At 41.1% G+C, this 17,373-nt stretch overlaps 1 protein-coding gene across 3 annotated transcripts in view; it reads right to left on the reverse strand.

Annotated features, from left to right (window-relative positions):
• The window catches only part of CERKL (ceramide kinase like), a 116,000-nt gene extending 99,783 nt beyond the window's left edge, over positions 1-16,217 (reverse strand). For all 3 annotated transcript variants that reach the window (XM_032356124.1, XM_032356123.1, XM_032356122.1), the window contains exon 1: positions 15,884-16,217. In XM_032356124.1, the coding sequence (XP_032212015.1) occupies positions 15,884-16,121 (238 nt within the window). In that variant the 5' untranslated portion in view covers positions 16,122-16,217. The remainder of the gene's footprint in view (positions 1-15,883) is intronic.
• Between the last annotated feature and the right edge of the window lie 1,156 nt (positions 16,218-17,373).

Genomic DNA, 17,373 nt, shown 5'->3' on the forward strand with positions numbered 1-17,373 from the left:
AAATGAAAGAAATCCAATTATTTAAGACAGTAATCCCTTAACTCTAGGATTTTGTTTTAATTATAAAGAGTGTGTCTTATTAAAAACAAAACAAAGCCTTGTCCTTTAAGAGAGAAACCCCTTGCTTCTCTGGCAAACATGCATGCAAGATTTCCTAAAGAATGCAATCAACAAATTAATTTTGCCATTCTTCAATTTCCCGTGATATAACTGACATCTTAAAAAGCGCATCAAGTAAACAATTATGGGTTCACCTGTTCGTGATGTCATACCAGGCACCATACAATGTTACTGGAAATGTTTTCTTCTGTTTTCCCTTCTCCATCCCACCATGATCACAGACAAAATCCCCTGCACTAAAAATGAACAACAAGAAGTGTAGGCAGTAATAAGCATTTAAAAGAAGATCGCTAAGTAGTCTACTTCAAATAGGACTCCAGATATACCCAGCAACTGAAAACTCTTGATGAACATCCCCTATCCCTCTGGTTCCTCCAGCGTCTTACACAGGGAAGGGGGGTGGGGGTGGGAGGGAGTCCTGGAAGCGATGACTGAAAGTAAAGGGCCTGTTCTACAAGAGGGAAAAAAAAAAAAAAAGTCATTGGAGACTCCCTTAGTTGTTCCTACACTTATCACACCCAGAGGGAAACTCAACCACAGCTTGGGAGAATTATACTACCCTTTGGGTCCAGGCCACTAGCCCACTTAAATGTTGAGTGTTGGGTCCAGAAGGTGGAGGGAAATCCCTCTTTCTCGAGGGACAGTAAGGCCCCTGCTTCTCCTATTTCAGGCTTAAAAGAAAGCTGCTTAGGCACTCAACACAGCCTCACTCGGTTTTACCACCGCAAATAAAGCGTTCAATAATCCTGTCCCCCTCACTGAACCAAGTTTTGGCATGGAAGGCCCACAGACCTCACAGAGGCCAAAACTGAGCCACAGCAGGTCCAGCACCTCAGGTAACTGGCAAGAGCCTCCACTCGGTTTCAGCCAAGGGATGGCAGGCAGGGGACAGAAGGCTGTCCTAATGACATAAGTCACCCAAGGGACAGAGAGAGCCTAAGAGCAGCAAGGGCGACCGAATGAGCAGAGAGATGTAAATGAGGACATGCTTGGAGTCTGAAGGAGACCAACAGCTGATGCATGGAAAAGAGGAAAGTAGAAAGTAAAAGCTGTTCTAGCTATTATCTGAACACCACAGACATACACTGTGACTAGGACTGTATCTCTTATATATACTTACTTTGTTGGGTTTAAATTTAGTATAAAATGTGTAGGTAAGAATTTTATTGACAATATCCTCTAATAAATGGGGTTGGGAAAAAAGATCTTTTTATACATCTTCCTCTGGAAAACATGGACCAATATTCCAATTCAGAGACTATTCTTTCGTTTTGAGATTTTAAATACGATATACAGTCATATTGCTTTCTTTGAATTAATAGCTAGGTCTTAAAAAAAAAAAATGGGAGAAACAAAGATGAATGCAGAAAAGAAAATTCCAGACAATGGTAATGTGTGGTCGTTGTTTTTTGTTCAGTCATACCAAGTGAGTAGAAAGGATCCCACCTAGAAATCAATCAGTGGCTTATGTTCTCTAGAGGTTTTTCCCGTATCCTAAAGCAAAAATATCATGACTTCATAGAAACTTCACTTCCTCTTCCTTTGCCTGTCCTTCTAAACCCATCAAAGATACTAAGAAAGATTAGCAATCAGCATAGGATATGAACTGAACAATGATATACCACAACAACTGCACACTTTCATAAAACTCAGAGTAATTTCAGAACCATCAGTAAGCAATTTTGGACTACAAATTTTGGGTCCTAAAGGGTCCATACGAGAGCTCTTTTCTAATTTAAAGTATCAATGACAAAAAAAAATTTAAACGAGATATCTTTTTAAAATAACGCGCACAGGAAGCTTCAGTTTCTTTCTGAATTATGCCATGGAGGTTATTAATTAATATCAACAGCATAAAAAAACCCAGACTGTGAGCCTACTCTAATGAAATACTGTAGATTCACATTAAAAAGTGACTGATGGGTCAAATTCTGAAAAAGAAACAGTAGATACCACCACAAAACTAGCAGATGTTTCTTGAGGTCATTTGTACAAAAACATAAGCATATGTTAAAGAAATCTGACACTATCATGGAATCAGTTGGTGTCTAAAATAATAGCAGCTCCTTATGGCAATATGGTAATATCCGTATCAAATGCACAACACATTATGTTGCAACAGTATGTGCAGACAAAAGAGCATCGGTGGCAGCAATAATGACCAGTGCTTTCATTATGGTGAAAAAATAAAATTAGAAGGTTATATCCAGGGCATAGTATTGTTTAACAGTAAACTGAAGATGACAGACAGTTTGTTGAATTTTCAGAGTCTGCACTTCACTGATTTTATGGAGACTCTTATAAAGGCAAAATATTAACTGAGTAAGAACACTCAAGTTTTTATAGGCACCTCTGATATGGGTTTTCAGATTTCTTCATGCTTCCTAAGAATAATGGTGAAGATACCTGTTGTTTTCAAAGCTAATGGTAGTACTTGATTAGTTTAGGATATGAACAGGAATTCTTCAGTTCAAATCCATAGTTCAGCCTGGTGTCCTATACTCAGTATTTAAGCAACTGGTAACTACTAGGTCATTATTGTAGAGGAAAGCTGCAAATAATTTAGTAAGTGTATTATCAGCTTCAACCTCAGAAGTCTGAGATCTTCAAGGATAGTTCTTTGGAACAGTTATACACCACAAAGTATATGGTGACACAATGGATGCTAATTATTGTTGACTAAAAGATCTTTGAAAAGCCAAAGCCAAAAGCATTCCATAACTTAAAGATTTTATTTATTTGAGAGAGTGAGTGAGCACACAAGCGGGGGTGGGGGGTGTGCAGCAGAGGGAGTAGGAGAAGCAGGTTCCCCACTGAACAGGAAGTGCGATGGGGGGCACTCAGTCCCAGGACCCGGGGATCATGACCTGAAGGCAGAGGCTTACAGGAATGAGCCACCCAGGCTCCCTGGTAAGCCGTAACTTTTTATACTAATTGTTGGGATTCACATTATACTGTAGGAAAGTTAAATTTGAAAAAGCTGTTAGAATTACAATGTACATATTTTGCATCCACTGCTTCAGCATGGAAAAATGAATCCAGCATATACCTAGCAAAGTGCTCAAGTATCAAGAAGATTTGGGTAAAATTAGATTTACCCATATTTCCACGGCATGAAGCCCAGTGACAGAGTAGGTTTGATCCCAGTATAAAACACTCAAGCAACTTGGAAAAAGATTTGTTTTTAATTCAGAAGCTAGAATACCAAGACATTTCCCCCACCCAAATATGAAAAATGCTAATTTACCAAATGGAAATATGATTTTTAGAGAAAAATTTCTACTTTTGAAATGAGAGATTATAAATCAAATCCCATGACAAAAATGTATTTATATTTTTTTAGTTTACCCTAAGTATCTAAACAAATTATCTGAAATAAGTAGGTTATGAATGGGACTTTAAAAATGCATTCTAGGGGCTCCTGGATTGCTCAGTGGGTTAAGCCTCTGCCTTCGGCTCAGATCATGATCCCAGGTCCTGGGATCAAGTCCCGCATTGGGCTCTCTGCTCAGCAGGGAGTCTGCTTCCCCTCTCTCTCTCTGCCTGCCTCTCTGCCTACTTGTGATCTCTGTCTGTCAAATAAATAAATAAAATCTTTAAAAAATGCATTCTATCCAAGATTTTAAGTGTAACAAGTTTCTATCTATATAACGAAAACAAAACATACTTTACCTTCCCTTTACACTTTCAGTACGTGAAAACAAGCCTAATATAAGGAAACCATACATGCCAACAGTTGCTCAATTTTATTGATCTTATTCTTTCTGCACAGGTGGACATAGAAAGTACTTTGAATTAAGTGTTAACGTTCAGTACACTTAAAAGGTTAATTTGGAATATTATTTGTATTAGACAAACTCCAATCGTAGGAAATGAATATTTTCTGAGTTTAAAGTGATACATAAAAAGTCCTTTTCTAGGGGCACCTGGGTGGCTCAGTGGTTAAAGCCTCTGCCTTCAGCTCAGGTCATGATCCCAGGGTCCTGGGATCGAGCCCCGCATCAGGCTCTCAGCTTCGCAGGGAGCCTGCTTCCTCCTCTCTCTCTTCCTGCCTCTCTGCCTACTTGTGATCTCTGTCTGTCAAATAAATAAATAAATAAGTTCTTTTCTACATGCAAAAATTAATGTGTTTAAAATAGCTTCATTGATTTTTAAAATTTCAGTAATACCTAAATATTATGGCTGTACAAAGATCATAAATTTCCAATATTTAATGTTTTCTGAAAATAGCTTTAATTTCTTTTCTTAAAGTAGCCTCAGCCTAGTAAGAAACATGACACAGTTGACAGCCCAAGGTTCATGAGAAACAAAGATCTGAAGTTTGATAAGTTTCAGCTTACAGTCCTTCAGGAGCCATTTCTCCAGTTTATGCATTTTTCAAGCTTTCAATTTCCCTTCTGTTTGGACATTTCGCTAGTCACTGGCATATTTGATGCATGGTACAATGCATTTCGAGTAAGATACTTTCTCATTTTGCTATTCTGAGAATTTTAGCAGTGTCCACACTATCCATTCTGTCATACACATTAAAAATCTCAGCATCACCATTATTTCTTCCCCTTCCCTCAAGCCCCACATCCTCCAAATTCTATCTCTGACAATATCCCTTCATCTAGCTTCACCTCTCCTTTCTCCCCGCCACATGCACACGGTCTCCTGGATCTTCTGCTATACTCGCCGCTGAACGCCGCTGAACTGGGCTCTTCAGTGTGGAGCCCATTTATACCCCCTCCTGGTTCCATAAATGCCTTCTCAAAATCCAAACTCTCTTGCTTTAAAAAAACAAAACAAAACAAAACAACAAAAACAACAAAAAAAAACCCTTGACGTTCTCTGACATTCAGATTTTGCCACCGCTTACTCAATTCAGGGTGAGACACCAACTTCCTAGCCTGATATTCAAGTCAGTACAAATTACTGAATTACTGACTTACCACAAAGCGCAGTCATCTCCCTCATTTACACATATACACTCTTTATACCCTAAGCTGATTTTCCGAATAGGTCAAAGCATTCTCTCCTGAGATTTTTCCCTCAAAATTGTGTTCGTAGAATTTTTTTTTTTTTACACCTTTGTGTTGCCAACTCCCAGTCCTACTTTCAAGTCTACCCTCACTCACATCCCTCTGTAGCTTCCCCTGACCTCCTCCTCTACCCAACCCAACAGTACGATTTTCTCTTTTATAACTAAAAGTGATAACTTCCATGTATTATGCCCTGTACTATCTCAAAGGCACATAAGATAGGCCGCTAATAATTTTGCCAGTAAGTCTCCCTGCAGATTGTGAATATTTGGAAGCAGAAATTGTGTCAAATTGATTACGCCATTCCTGGAGCCTCCCCCCACCCCAGCACGAAATAGGTGCCCCCTAATGTTGGGGGAAATAAGCTACAAGTATGAATAATTTAATGAGAAAGACAATTAAAACCATAGGGAAATAGAATTTCTCATCTATCAGGTTTTTTAAAACTTTTACAACATACTCTTTTGAAGAAACTTCGCAAAAACAGGTGCCCTCATACAATGATAAAAAGGCAAAACAGTACAATTTTTATGAGGTAATTTGGAAATACTAAGCAAAACTATGCAAGCGGTTGGGGGGAGTACATGGGAAATCTTTGCCAACTTCTGCTTAATTTTGCTATGAACCTAAAACTACTCTAAAAAATAAAACCTATTAAAAATTATATAGGTATTTATTCTTTGAGTCAACAATCCCACTTCTAGGAATCTATTCCAAAAATATACTGAAAAAAAAAAAAACCCACAAAAGGATACATAAGGTTTTTCATTACAACACCATTTTTTTTCCAGCAAAAAAAATGACTAGAAGCAACCCAAATCCCTCAATGGAGAGCTGGTTCAACAAACTACAGTACACAGATTATTGTGCAGGTATAAAAGCAAGTGTGGACTCTCACTATAGAGTGATATGCCAGGTATATTGTTAATTTAAAAAGAAATCAAAGCAGAGAAAAAATATGGTAGGCTACCATGCATTTAAGAAAGTAGAAAGGGGTTGGGTAAGGAGTATATACATATAAGCAAACAAGTACACACACACACACACACACACACACACACACACACGTTTGCTTATATTTACAAATGAATAAGCCAAAAATTTGAAAAGACAAATAACTTACCTATAATAGGAAGGAAGAAAAAGCATAGAAAAGACACAGATAAAAAGTTACACTTCCCAGAATATAGTTTGTTTAAAAGGTCTGACTCTGGAACGCTATATTTTTACATAATTACAGAATAAAACTGGATTTGAAAAAAAATGCCCAAAATTAAAAACAAAGTTAAATAGATAATTCTGTGCATTGAGTTGAGGATAAACTATCACAGATAGGACTGATTTTTTGTGTCTTTAAAACACAATACTTTGGGGCGCCTGGGTGGCTCAGTGGGTTGAAACCTCTGCCTTCAGCTCAGGTCATGATCCCAGGGTCCTGGGATCAAGCCCCGTATCAGGCTCTCTGCTCTGCGGAGAGCCTGCTTCCTCCTCTCTCTTCCTGCCTGCCTCTCTGCCTACTTGTGATCTGTCTGTCAAATAAATAAATAAAATCTTAAAAAAAAAAAAAACAAAAAAAAAAAACACAGTACTTTGACTACACACACCATCTACCCAGAGTGGTATATACCCTAAAAGCAATAACAGAAAGTTACAGAATGATCTTAAATGGCTTTGAGAAGTTATACTGTTAATGGCAGCATTGGTGTTACTATTCTGTGATTTATAGGTGTTGTAAGATAAAGCAAGGGAGCAAGTAGGTATATTGTTGCAGTTAAAAATCAAGATTTTAGGGGCACCTGGGTGGCTCAGTGGGTTGTGCCTCTGCCTTCAGCTCAGGTCATGGTCTCAGGGTCCAGGGATCAAGCCCCACATTGGACTCTCTGCTCAGCGGGGAGCCTGCTTCCCCCTCTCTCTCTACCTGCCTCTCTGCCTGCTTGTGATCTCTCACTCTGTGTCAAAATAAATAATTATCTCTTAAAAAAAAAAAAAACAAGATTTAAGAATAGCAAAAAAGGGATAAAACAAAAACCTTTTAGTTCTGAACTGAAACTAGAAGTATAATTCCATGATGCATTTTCTTTTTTAGAAGAAAAATACATACTTCCTAGCTGTTTTCTGGAAAACAAAACAAACAAAAAACAAAACAAAAAAAACCCTGGAAAACAGGCCCATTGAAGGGAAATATTGGCAATGAGAACAAGCAGTGCTCAAACTGTGGTCTTGAAATACCACTACCCAATAAAAGTAACTAAGTGTCCTTGATGATGGGGTTGTACCATGTCTGAGGCATGACCTACCATTCCAGAAAGCCAGAAAACGATCAGAGACAGCAGAGGAAATATCAAAAGAACTTAGAAGTCAACTTGGAGGGCTTCCCAACCATCCCAAATGCCAGAATTAGGACAATTCGAGAATTAGTAAGAATTGGCATTGCTGTAAATTGAAACCTATATTATATGTTTCAATACCTAAGTTCTTAACAATCATAATAAACCTCACTGGTCATTATGGCTGCTGTCATCTCCCTTTGAGGAAGAACTTTCCTTTCTGGGGCAGAGAAGGCATTTACCTGTTGGCCCCCAGCTGTCGGTCCCTTCAGGCTCTACCTCAACTCATTGCTGAGGTCATACTATTCCATACTATTCCCAAACTAAACACAGCTGAGGTTCGGCCATTTCTGGCCAAGGCAGGGCTCCTAATGGGCAGTCTTATCCCCCAGATCTCACCATAGGTAAGCAAAGACTTGACTAGACCTGGATCATGGGCTGAGGCTCTCCCTGTCCCTGCCTGCTTTACAGGTGTCAGATCGGCCTCAGAGTCACAAGGGTATCCCTCCCTAGCAGCCTCCCCCTACTTGTATCCTTCACAGATACTTGCCCCCAATAAATTTCTCATATTCTTTTAAGAAACTAGAGACCAGACAACTCAGTTTGTTCAGAAAAAAAATTGCAAGGGAAAAAAGAGGAATCCGGGGATTAGAAAATATTAAAAACCCAGCAACCAACTGCAAAATGGCCCTTATTTCCCCCTGTCGATTTCTATTTAAAGAGAAACAATCAGAAGATTCTGAACACGGACTGGATATTTAAGGATATAGGGGATTATTTTAAATTGGAATAGTGCTTTTGTGATTATATTGTGCCTATTTTTTAAATCCTTATCTCCTAGAGATACATGCTGAGATGTTTATATGTATAGATGCGATTTATGAGGTCTAGGAATTGCTCCAACCATTCCAGAGAAATAAGGGGAAAACCCAGGGCATAGATAAAACAAGACTGAGTTTAAACAATTTCAAGGCCAATGTGTTCTACAGAGCCTCACTCTTCTCTGGGTTTTATATAGACTTCTATTATTCTTTCTACATTTGACTATGTCTCAGGTTTTCCATAATAAAAACACTGGCCTTTTTTTTTTTTTTTTTTTTAGCTATAAAAATTCCCACTTCTTTTTCATCATGTACTCTGAAATGGAAGTACCCCAAGAAGAATGTGATGTCCATGGCAGAATGGTCTTCAAGGCCTGAAAGAAGTCTGATGATATTACTGTATTAAAGGTTTTTTGTTTTTGTTTGGGCCATGATGCTCCCTCACACACAAGACAGACTCCTGATGGCATGAGGGGGAATTCCTTCTTGCTTGATCCAGGAAGCAGAGAACCTAATGGGACAGTAGGGGCTCACCCGTCAGAATGGTTGGCTTTGAACTCCATTGCTAGTATGACCTTGGACAAGTTATTTAACATCTCTGGGCCCTAGGGATAAAAATCCTACCTAGACTACAGAATCTTGCTGGAAAGATTAAACAAGATAAGATACTTGGCACAGGACTTGGCAGTGTAAACATCAATAAGCGTTCAAGGTTTTCAGTCAAACACTGGACACTGTTGTGTAGCAGCAGTTTTCCAGAACACGGTTTCTGATTAAAATCCTGCAATGTACACAGGAATTCCCTGATGCCAGCTGGTATATTATTTTAGATTTATCTTTAGGCTTACCATAAGTCCACAGCACTATGCCAAATTTTTTTTTTAAATATGCATACCTGAAGGCCTCCCTGCTTCTTGATTTCGTCATTTATCACACCGAAATCCTCAACTTCTGGTCCACATGCCAGAAGTTATCATAAAACTTAATTCCCTTCAAACTCCATTTCTCTTTTTTCTTTTACTTCTCTCATCACATAGTGATTTTGGAAAACTTAAGAGCGTATGAATAGTCCTGGCTACTAACAATCTCCTCCTTTTGTTCATTCTACACATACAACCAGATTTCACTTGCCCCGGATGTACTACATCTTTGGTTCAGTTCTTCCAAAACCTGGGCAGGATACACTCATATGGAAGACTTCTAGAAGGACTGATGTTTGTAGATTTGCCAATATTTGAAATGTAATCTAAGGACCTAGTCAAGTAACAGGCTCAGCAGGAGAGATGATAAGGTTCAGAATGAGCAGTGCAGAACTGAGTTCACAGGGAATTAGGTCTCCCTAGCCCTTTAAATAAGGATGGTCCATTTCCCCCAAAGTACAGAGAGCACGAAAATGCCCAGTCCAGGCAATACCATCCTCCTATGTATCCAACCTACCCATCAATCCCATTACCTACTACCACGGCTCTTTGATTCTTCAGCTCCACGTTTAGACTTTGATGATTCATGTCAGGTCCTCCTGCTTCCCTCAGTCCCAGCTGGATTCGCCTCTGGTTTACTGACTGTGATCCAGACATTGGACTCTCGGTTTTTAAGTCCCTTGGCTTCAGCACAAGCACGGTTCCCCAGTTCCCCACATAAAAAGATATTTATGTGCCAGGTCTAGCCCCCAAAGATCCCTATGTGGGGGAGGGCAAAAGAAAGGGAGACATAAAAGTAGATCAAGGTTCTAAAAGTACTTGCCTTCAGAGGATGCCATATGGTTGAGGAAACCATCAATATGGAGACTCTTAGGGAACTGGGGTATGCAGGCTAAAGACAGTTATTTCGCATATACTATTTCTATAGTAAGAAACAGATTAAGTTTGCCAAATCTCAGTTCAAGTAAATCACAGCCACCAAGAGGAATAATACAATCATTTTTAGAGACAAGATTTCAACTTTACTATCAATTCTTACTTTGCAACAAAAGGGTTTTTTTTTTTTTTTTTGTATTCACAAAATGTTAAAGGACTTTGCTGTCTCTAGACTCTGTGGTTTTGTCTAAATTGGCTGCTCCGGTTGTAGGACTGTATCAGTTTTACATGAAGATTTGGAAATGGTACCTTCCTGGAAGAAGTAAATATTATATTAAAACTGACACCTTAGGAATAAAGGAAATCAACAATTTCAACTCTTGATGCATTAGAACCCCATTATCCAATGTGATCACCACTAACCATTTGTGGCTATTAATTTTAATTAAAATTAAAAATTCAGTTAATCACAGCAGTCACATTTCAGGCATACTAGCCGTGTGTGGCTGGTGAGAAGGGTACTGGACAGTTCAGACACAGAATATCCCATCACCACAGAAGCTTCAAGTCATGCTTTAAAGATTCACTCTACATTTGTTTTCTGTGTGGACCAATTTACTTTAATAAGAAGCTTTTATACAACAGGACTATTTAATATTTCTATAAGAGCTTAACAGACCCTTCAAAGCACTTTAAAAACTTCATAAACAATACAGGCAGTTCCTTGGTAAACTTGATTTTTCCTACTATCTTTTTAAAAGTCCTTCAAATCTGACATCTTAGGAACAGACTGACCATTTTTTTAAAAGAAGTATTTTCTTAATATGTAGACTGATAAATCAAAGCATGTTTTACCGAGTAATTAATCTTTCAATAATTCACACAACAGGTCATTTTGGGGTTTAACCCCTGCTTCCATTATTTCTGACCACAAGGTCCACCGACAGATGTCTCACTTTGGATGTACACAACAGAAGACTGGGATCTGTTTCACGTACATCTGTTCCCAAACAGCTTAGGCAGATTAATACTTAGAATGCACCCAGGTCTGCTAAGTCCCAAACAACCATTAACTCTTGTTGTTTTTAAATTATTTTTTCTCACTTTCACATTTTTCTGCACTACCTTTCACACTGCTAAGTTTCCAGCAAATGTTTATACATGTAAAGCTAATCATTTTAATGCTCCTAAAAGAAACACTTTCAAGACCTTATTCTGAAGCCCAGCTTTCTCACATTTTCTGGTTACTGCTTTAATTCAGCTCAGCTCAGAACTAGGGTAGGAATAACCCTTTGGTGAAACAGATCATGAAATTGTGTAATCTGAAGGAGGAAGTCCATGAAAAATAGAGAATTTTAAACCACAAGATTTGAGACTCTCATTTTTTTTCCTATTTAATACATAATATTCAGATGCTAAGCAGATTACAAAATCCTTGTCCTGAAATTTGCTTAAAAGGCATCGTAAATGAAATCAAGGATAAGCTAGTCTTTTTACCAATCATTAAAAAATGTGCTGATGACTAGTGCTAACCAACATTTTTCCATCAGAAAATGGTTTCTTCCTTTCCAAAGATAGGCCCGGGGCTGAGAGGACTGTCCACTTCTCTCCACTATGCCCTGAAGCTGTGGAAGGGCAGGAAGGGGACTGTTTTTCCCCCATGTGTTTCTTCTAATTAGAAATTCATTAGGGTTGAATGGCTCCTGCTGTCAAACAAGACTCATCTGCAGGCACTGGACGGTTGACCCCACTGGTCATTCAAACCTGAGACTTATTTATGTCCTAACACCTGAAGTCTATGAAAATAGGTATGTTCTTTAAAAAGCAACTTCAGAGTTAATGGTTTTCGGCAATTATATACAGTTGATCCTTAAATAATGCGGGGGTTGTGCTGACCCACGCACAGTCAAAAAACAAATCCACATTTAACTCTCGATTCACCCAAAACTTAATAGCTAACTGTTGAACAGCAGCCTTCCCAGCAATAATAGCAATTAACACATATTTTGTATGTTAAATGTATTATATACTGTATTCTTACAAGAAAGTAAGCTACAAGAAAAAATGTATCTTTCAAGATGAACATTTATACTTCTGTACTGCATCAAAAACAAAACAAAACAAAACAAAACTCACATGTCAATAGAGCTGTGTAGTTCCAAGTCAAGTTGTTCAAGGGTCAACCGTAATGAAACGTATAATTCTGCAGGTGAAGAAACTAAGTGGGGTTAAATCACTTGCCCAAGTCAGTTACAGTTCTGATAGTCACAGAGATAAGACGGCAGGTCCTTTGGAGCCCTGTCCTGAGAACATTCCTGCACCAGGCAGATTACACACAGCTTGAGTGGGGAACCTATAAAAGGTCCCATCACATTTTTCATACATCAGAATGCTATCCATTAGTAAATAGTGAGGCTTCCAGTGTGAAAAGGCAGAGAGATCTGTGGGCATTTGGTATTCCTGTCACAGAAATTCCTAAATTGATCATTCTTAACTGTATTAAAATTTGAGCTTAATACAGCTTAACCCTACCCATTCCTAACTCTCCCTACCAGGAGCTTTTCCTTTATGATAAAACAAGATCTACCCGGTCACACAGTACAATAAGCAGATCCAGCTTTGCGGAGGTACAAAAATGCTTCTATCTTCTGCTTTCATCGAACCTTTCAAGTAGAAGCTTACTACCTGCTAAGCAAACATGGCAAGAAAGATGTCCTTGGCTGAGATCTAGAACAATGCCAACAGACAACTGGTGATGCTTTCGAAGACCTTGAACTCTGAAAAGTGTCTGAACCAATAACAGCACAAGGACTAAGTTGTAAAATACACAGATCTATCTAATACATGTGCCCATGTCCCCTTTCCTGTGCACCCTTCATTTCTGACGCCTCCCTTCCCCACCCCAGTTCCAGGCACTGTGTTGAGAGCTGCCCATACTGGTAGCACTACTCTTAATCCGCTTTGCCTAGATAAGTCCCATAACCCAGGCTTATCTGGTCTCAGACAACTCACTTGATCCCTCTCCCCTTTATTCAGAGTTTTGTTCCTTCCTAGGTCACAGCTAAGGGGGTAATTACTTTATATTCACAGGAATAAACGGTTCATTTTATATTTACACAAGAAAAATGGCCAGATTTTTAAATTCCCATAGAAAGATCATTGGGTAACATAGCAGATCATCAACCTTTTCTGAACAGATGACGCCCTTCTGTGCACATATTTTACATTGTTGTGGTGGCCTCCTGGTCAACCCATGCCCAGGTATGCTTACCACCCTGCAGCTGAGCAAGAGAGAACCTTCTAGCCAAGGCACCCACTGTGGAGAAGTGGGCCAACATTAGCTTAATTTTTTTTTCTTTTTAGAAGAGTTCCAATACTTTAAAGAAAAATGGAGGGGATACTCCTGCATGCGATGCAAACCCACTGTTAAGTAGCAGTATAATAAAGGGTACAATGCAATAGGCAAAACTAAAGTTCATGGGACCAGTTAGCAAATTCATTCAACGATCAGTCACGTGTCAGACACTCTTCAAAGTGCTGACAGGTAACAAACCGATGGTCTGAACATCTTTTCCCCCCACCTAGATCTAGTCTGAGAGTTATACCATCAGCCCCGCTGCTTCTCTGGCCTTCAGATTGGGTCTGAATTCTACCACTGGCTTTCCTCATTCTCCAGCTTGCAGATGGCATGCAAGGGGGACAGCTCAGGCTCCGTAATCCCACAGTAGACCTCTTCAAAGCTCTAGCCCAAGTTCCTTTTCTCTGGAGAACCCAAACACATTCTAGATTTGTCAAAACCCATAGAATGTACAACATCAAGAGTGAACATCAAAAGTGAACCCTAATGTATACTATCGACTCTGGGTAATGATGGTTCATGTAGGTTCATGAACTATAACAAATGTACCACTCTGTTGAGCAATGTGGCTAACGTGGGGGGGAGGTGGCTGTGCATGTGGAAGGGACAGAGGGCATATGGGAAATCTCTGTACCTTTTGCTCAATTTTCCAGGGAACCTAAAACTGCTCTTAAAAATAAAATCTACTTTTAAAAACCATGTAGGTTTAAAAACTGAGTGGTCTTGCAACTCTTTCCTGTGTATGATCTAATAATAATGCCCAGTGACCCCACTCCACCCTTTCCCAGAACAGCCTGTCACTGGCCAAGGAGCGCTGGACACACCCCACTACATCCTTCCACACCACAGCCTCCCAGGTATGGTAACCTTGATACAGCTCTTCCTCCATTAACTGAACCAATTTCACTGGTCTTTCAGCACTCACCTCTAACCTAATTCCACATCAGACATTATTTCTCACATTTAAACTTGTGTCTTCGTACCTTCTTTTACCACTCAGTTTACTAAGAAAAACATCCACTTCTAAAATAGAAGTTCTTATGAAGCTGCTAGGATTCCGACCTTCCAATTTTAAGGGCCTAAAGTGGCACACTAGGTATTAAAAAAAAAAAGTAATACACCTAGATGAAAAAAGATGGGTTTTAGAGCAAAACAACAAAAACAAAACAAATTTTCAACCTTTATGTTTTTAAATTCTACTTCACGAACACTAAGCAAGCATACTTTTCTTCCATCACCACTCAATTTAAAACATTTCCTTTCTTGTGTCATTATTTGCCTTTTTCTGGAGGGGCACTGCAACACCAATCTGTATGATCTCTCATTGAACAAGTTCGTGTTTTAATTGTCTTGTTTCCCCTTCATTGTAGGTAAAACTGGCTCTTGTAGGCTAAACTCTATAACTTCTATATCCTCCCAAATTCAAACTGACTTAAAAACTTAAAAGTTAGCGATATGGACATAGAATTCTGTCAACTCAGAGCTTTGATAAAATAGTCTACCTTAGTTGTCAAAACACCTGAAAACATTTTAATTAAAGTATAAGTGAGCCAGGATGGTTTATGGAGCAGAGGCGGAATTCACACTCAACCAGGGCAGAGTCCCTGACTAGTCGGCAGCATTTTGTAAGCTTTTTGCAGAAGAAACTTTAAAACAGTAACAGGTTTCTATAGTACTAGTACAGGGTGGCCAGTTTTCCAACCCAGAAAGATGTTTTTTTAATTTTTCTTAAATTGGTATTCAGCTAGGTGAGACAGCGTCACATCCCAGTTTCTCGAGAAATCATCTCTAGACTGACTTGAAATAGTTCTATTGTAAATAAGGCACTGTAATATTTCTAAGTAACTCAAGGCAATAAAAGACGAATGCAAGTAAACAGCATGATTAAAGTTTTAAAGTTAACATTAAGACTAAGCTTATAGAAGCCTTGATTCTAGACAATGGCAAGGAATGTGAGGGGCATCGAAGTCCAGAGAGAGCCCAAAGTTGGGGGGGGGGCTTAAAATTCAGAAATCAGCAAAAGGAGAGGTGGATTCAGAACCCACATATTGGTGTACTCTGCAAAGTGCTTATACTCCCAGCGCACGGGCAGAAATGGACGGATTAAAACTTCAGCTTGGAGGGAAGGAGGCCCTTCCAAGCAGCTTGAAAAACATCGCCCCTCTGGGGCTCAGTTCTTTTTTTTTTTCTGCGTCGCAAAACAGAAGCTGAGCGTGACTTTGCTCCGGAGGCGGGAAGCCAGGCAAGAGGCAGCAGGTAGCGCGAGGCCCCTGCGGGTAGATAAGGTTCTCCCCCTTTGGGAAGGAGGGGGCGGTGGCGTCGGGACGCTGGGAGAGGAGGAGCCTGGGGGCAGCGGAGTGGAAGCGCGGGGGCGGGAGGTGGAGGGAGGAGGAGAGGGTGGAGGCGCGGCTGGCGGTGAAGGAGCGGGACCACTCACCCGCGGGTCGCTCGGGTTGGATGGGCCACCACCTCAGGGCCAGCTCGCTCAGCACCACGTCGCAGCTGCTCCTCCCGATCTCGAAGATGCCCCGCAGCAGAGTCTGCCCGGCCGCCGCCTCCGGCTGTAGCCCGGACGCCCACAGCGCCGAGGGCACAGCGGCCGCCGCCGGGGGCGCCTCTTCCTCCGGGCCGCCCTCCAGGGCGCTCACGCGGCCTCCGCGCCTGCCCCGGGGCATGGCGGAGACGCTAGCTGAGCGGGAGCCAGGGGTCTGGGGAGGCCTTTGAGGAGGAAGTGGAGGCCGCAGCAGCCACGGCTCCGGCTGCGTCGGGCGCTGCCACGGCAACCGCGCGCAGGGCAGAGACCCAAGAGGGAGGCGGGGCGGGCAGGCGGGGCCGCCGGGACCCAGTCCAGCACCTCGGCCTGCGGGACGCGGGTCTCCGCCGCTCACTACAAAAAGACCCCCGTCCCGGAAGAGGAAAAGTGTCTCCCTCGGCCAAACTTTACTCTTCGCGGGGATTTAGTGGATTGCGCTACCCGCGGCGCTTCTCAAACTTTTACTTAGCCTCTGGGCATCTCGTTAAAATGCACATTCCTACTGAAGCGGTGCGGGATGAGGTCCGGGATACTGTATTTCTAAGAAGCTCGGGGTGATGGCGACGCCCACGTCCTGGTCCGCAGAGCACAGTTCGGGTTGCAAGGACCTCTGTTTTTTGCATCTCCTTCCCGGTGGGCTCTCTTGGAAGGCGGAGGTCACGCCCGCAAGTGTTAGCTGGTTTTTCGCACCTGGTGTAAAGCGCGCATTTCCCAGATGCCCCGAGGGGAAGCCAAAGTCTCGAGTTTGCATCGACCAATTCTCACCTGACAAACATAGTATTAAAAGAAGATGCCTTAACACCATGAGCACTAACGTATAGAATTATTGAATCACTATATGTACTTAATCACTATATGTACATCCAGTAATGTATACTGGAATGAAAGGGGGGGGGGAAGCCAATAAAAAATGCCTTTGTACTCTCAGTATGGACGGTCCTACTTTCCTCAAGATCTCTCCAAGGCAATCTTGTCTTTGCCTGGATCTGGCACTCCCTGGAGAGAGCTTACAAGCAGCAGGCCTTGTTCTCTTGAAGGCTACCGCCCTAATGCAGTGTTACCTGGAAATGGAGAGGGCCCCGAGGGGTTCATCCATCACTTTCTTCTGGGAGTGGAGAGTCATGAAATTAGCCGATGGTTAATTGGGAAAGCACAGAGAGTCTGGAGGCCAGTGGTTCTCAATCATGGCTGTACATTAGAGTTACCTGGGGAGTTTAAAAAAAATCCAGATGCCCAGGCTGCACTTGAAGACAATTAAATTGGAATCTCCGGGGATGGGACCCAGCTTCCCTGATGATTCCAGTGCTCAGCTAGGCCTGGGAATCGCTGCTCTGAGCGGTGGATGAACCGGGAGCTGACAATCTGTGACAAGAAATCAGGGAACAACGGAGTTC

The sequence above is a fragment of the Mustela erminea genome, chromosome 8 (genome assembly GCF_009829155.1).
Source record: "Mustela erminea isolate mMusErm1 chromosome 8, mMusErm1.Pri, whole genome shotgun sequence".
In the NCBI taxonomy this organism is placed as follows: Eukaryota; Metazoa; Chordata; class Mammalia; order Carnivora; family Mustelidae; genus Mustela; species Mustela erminea.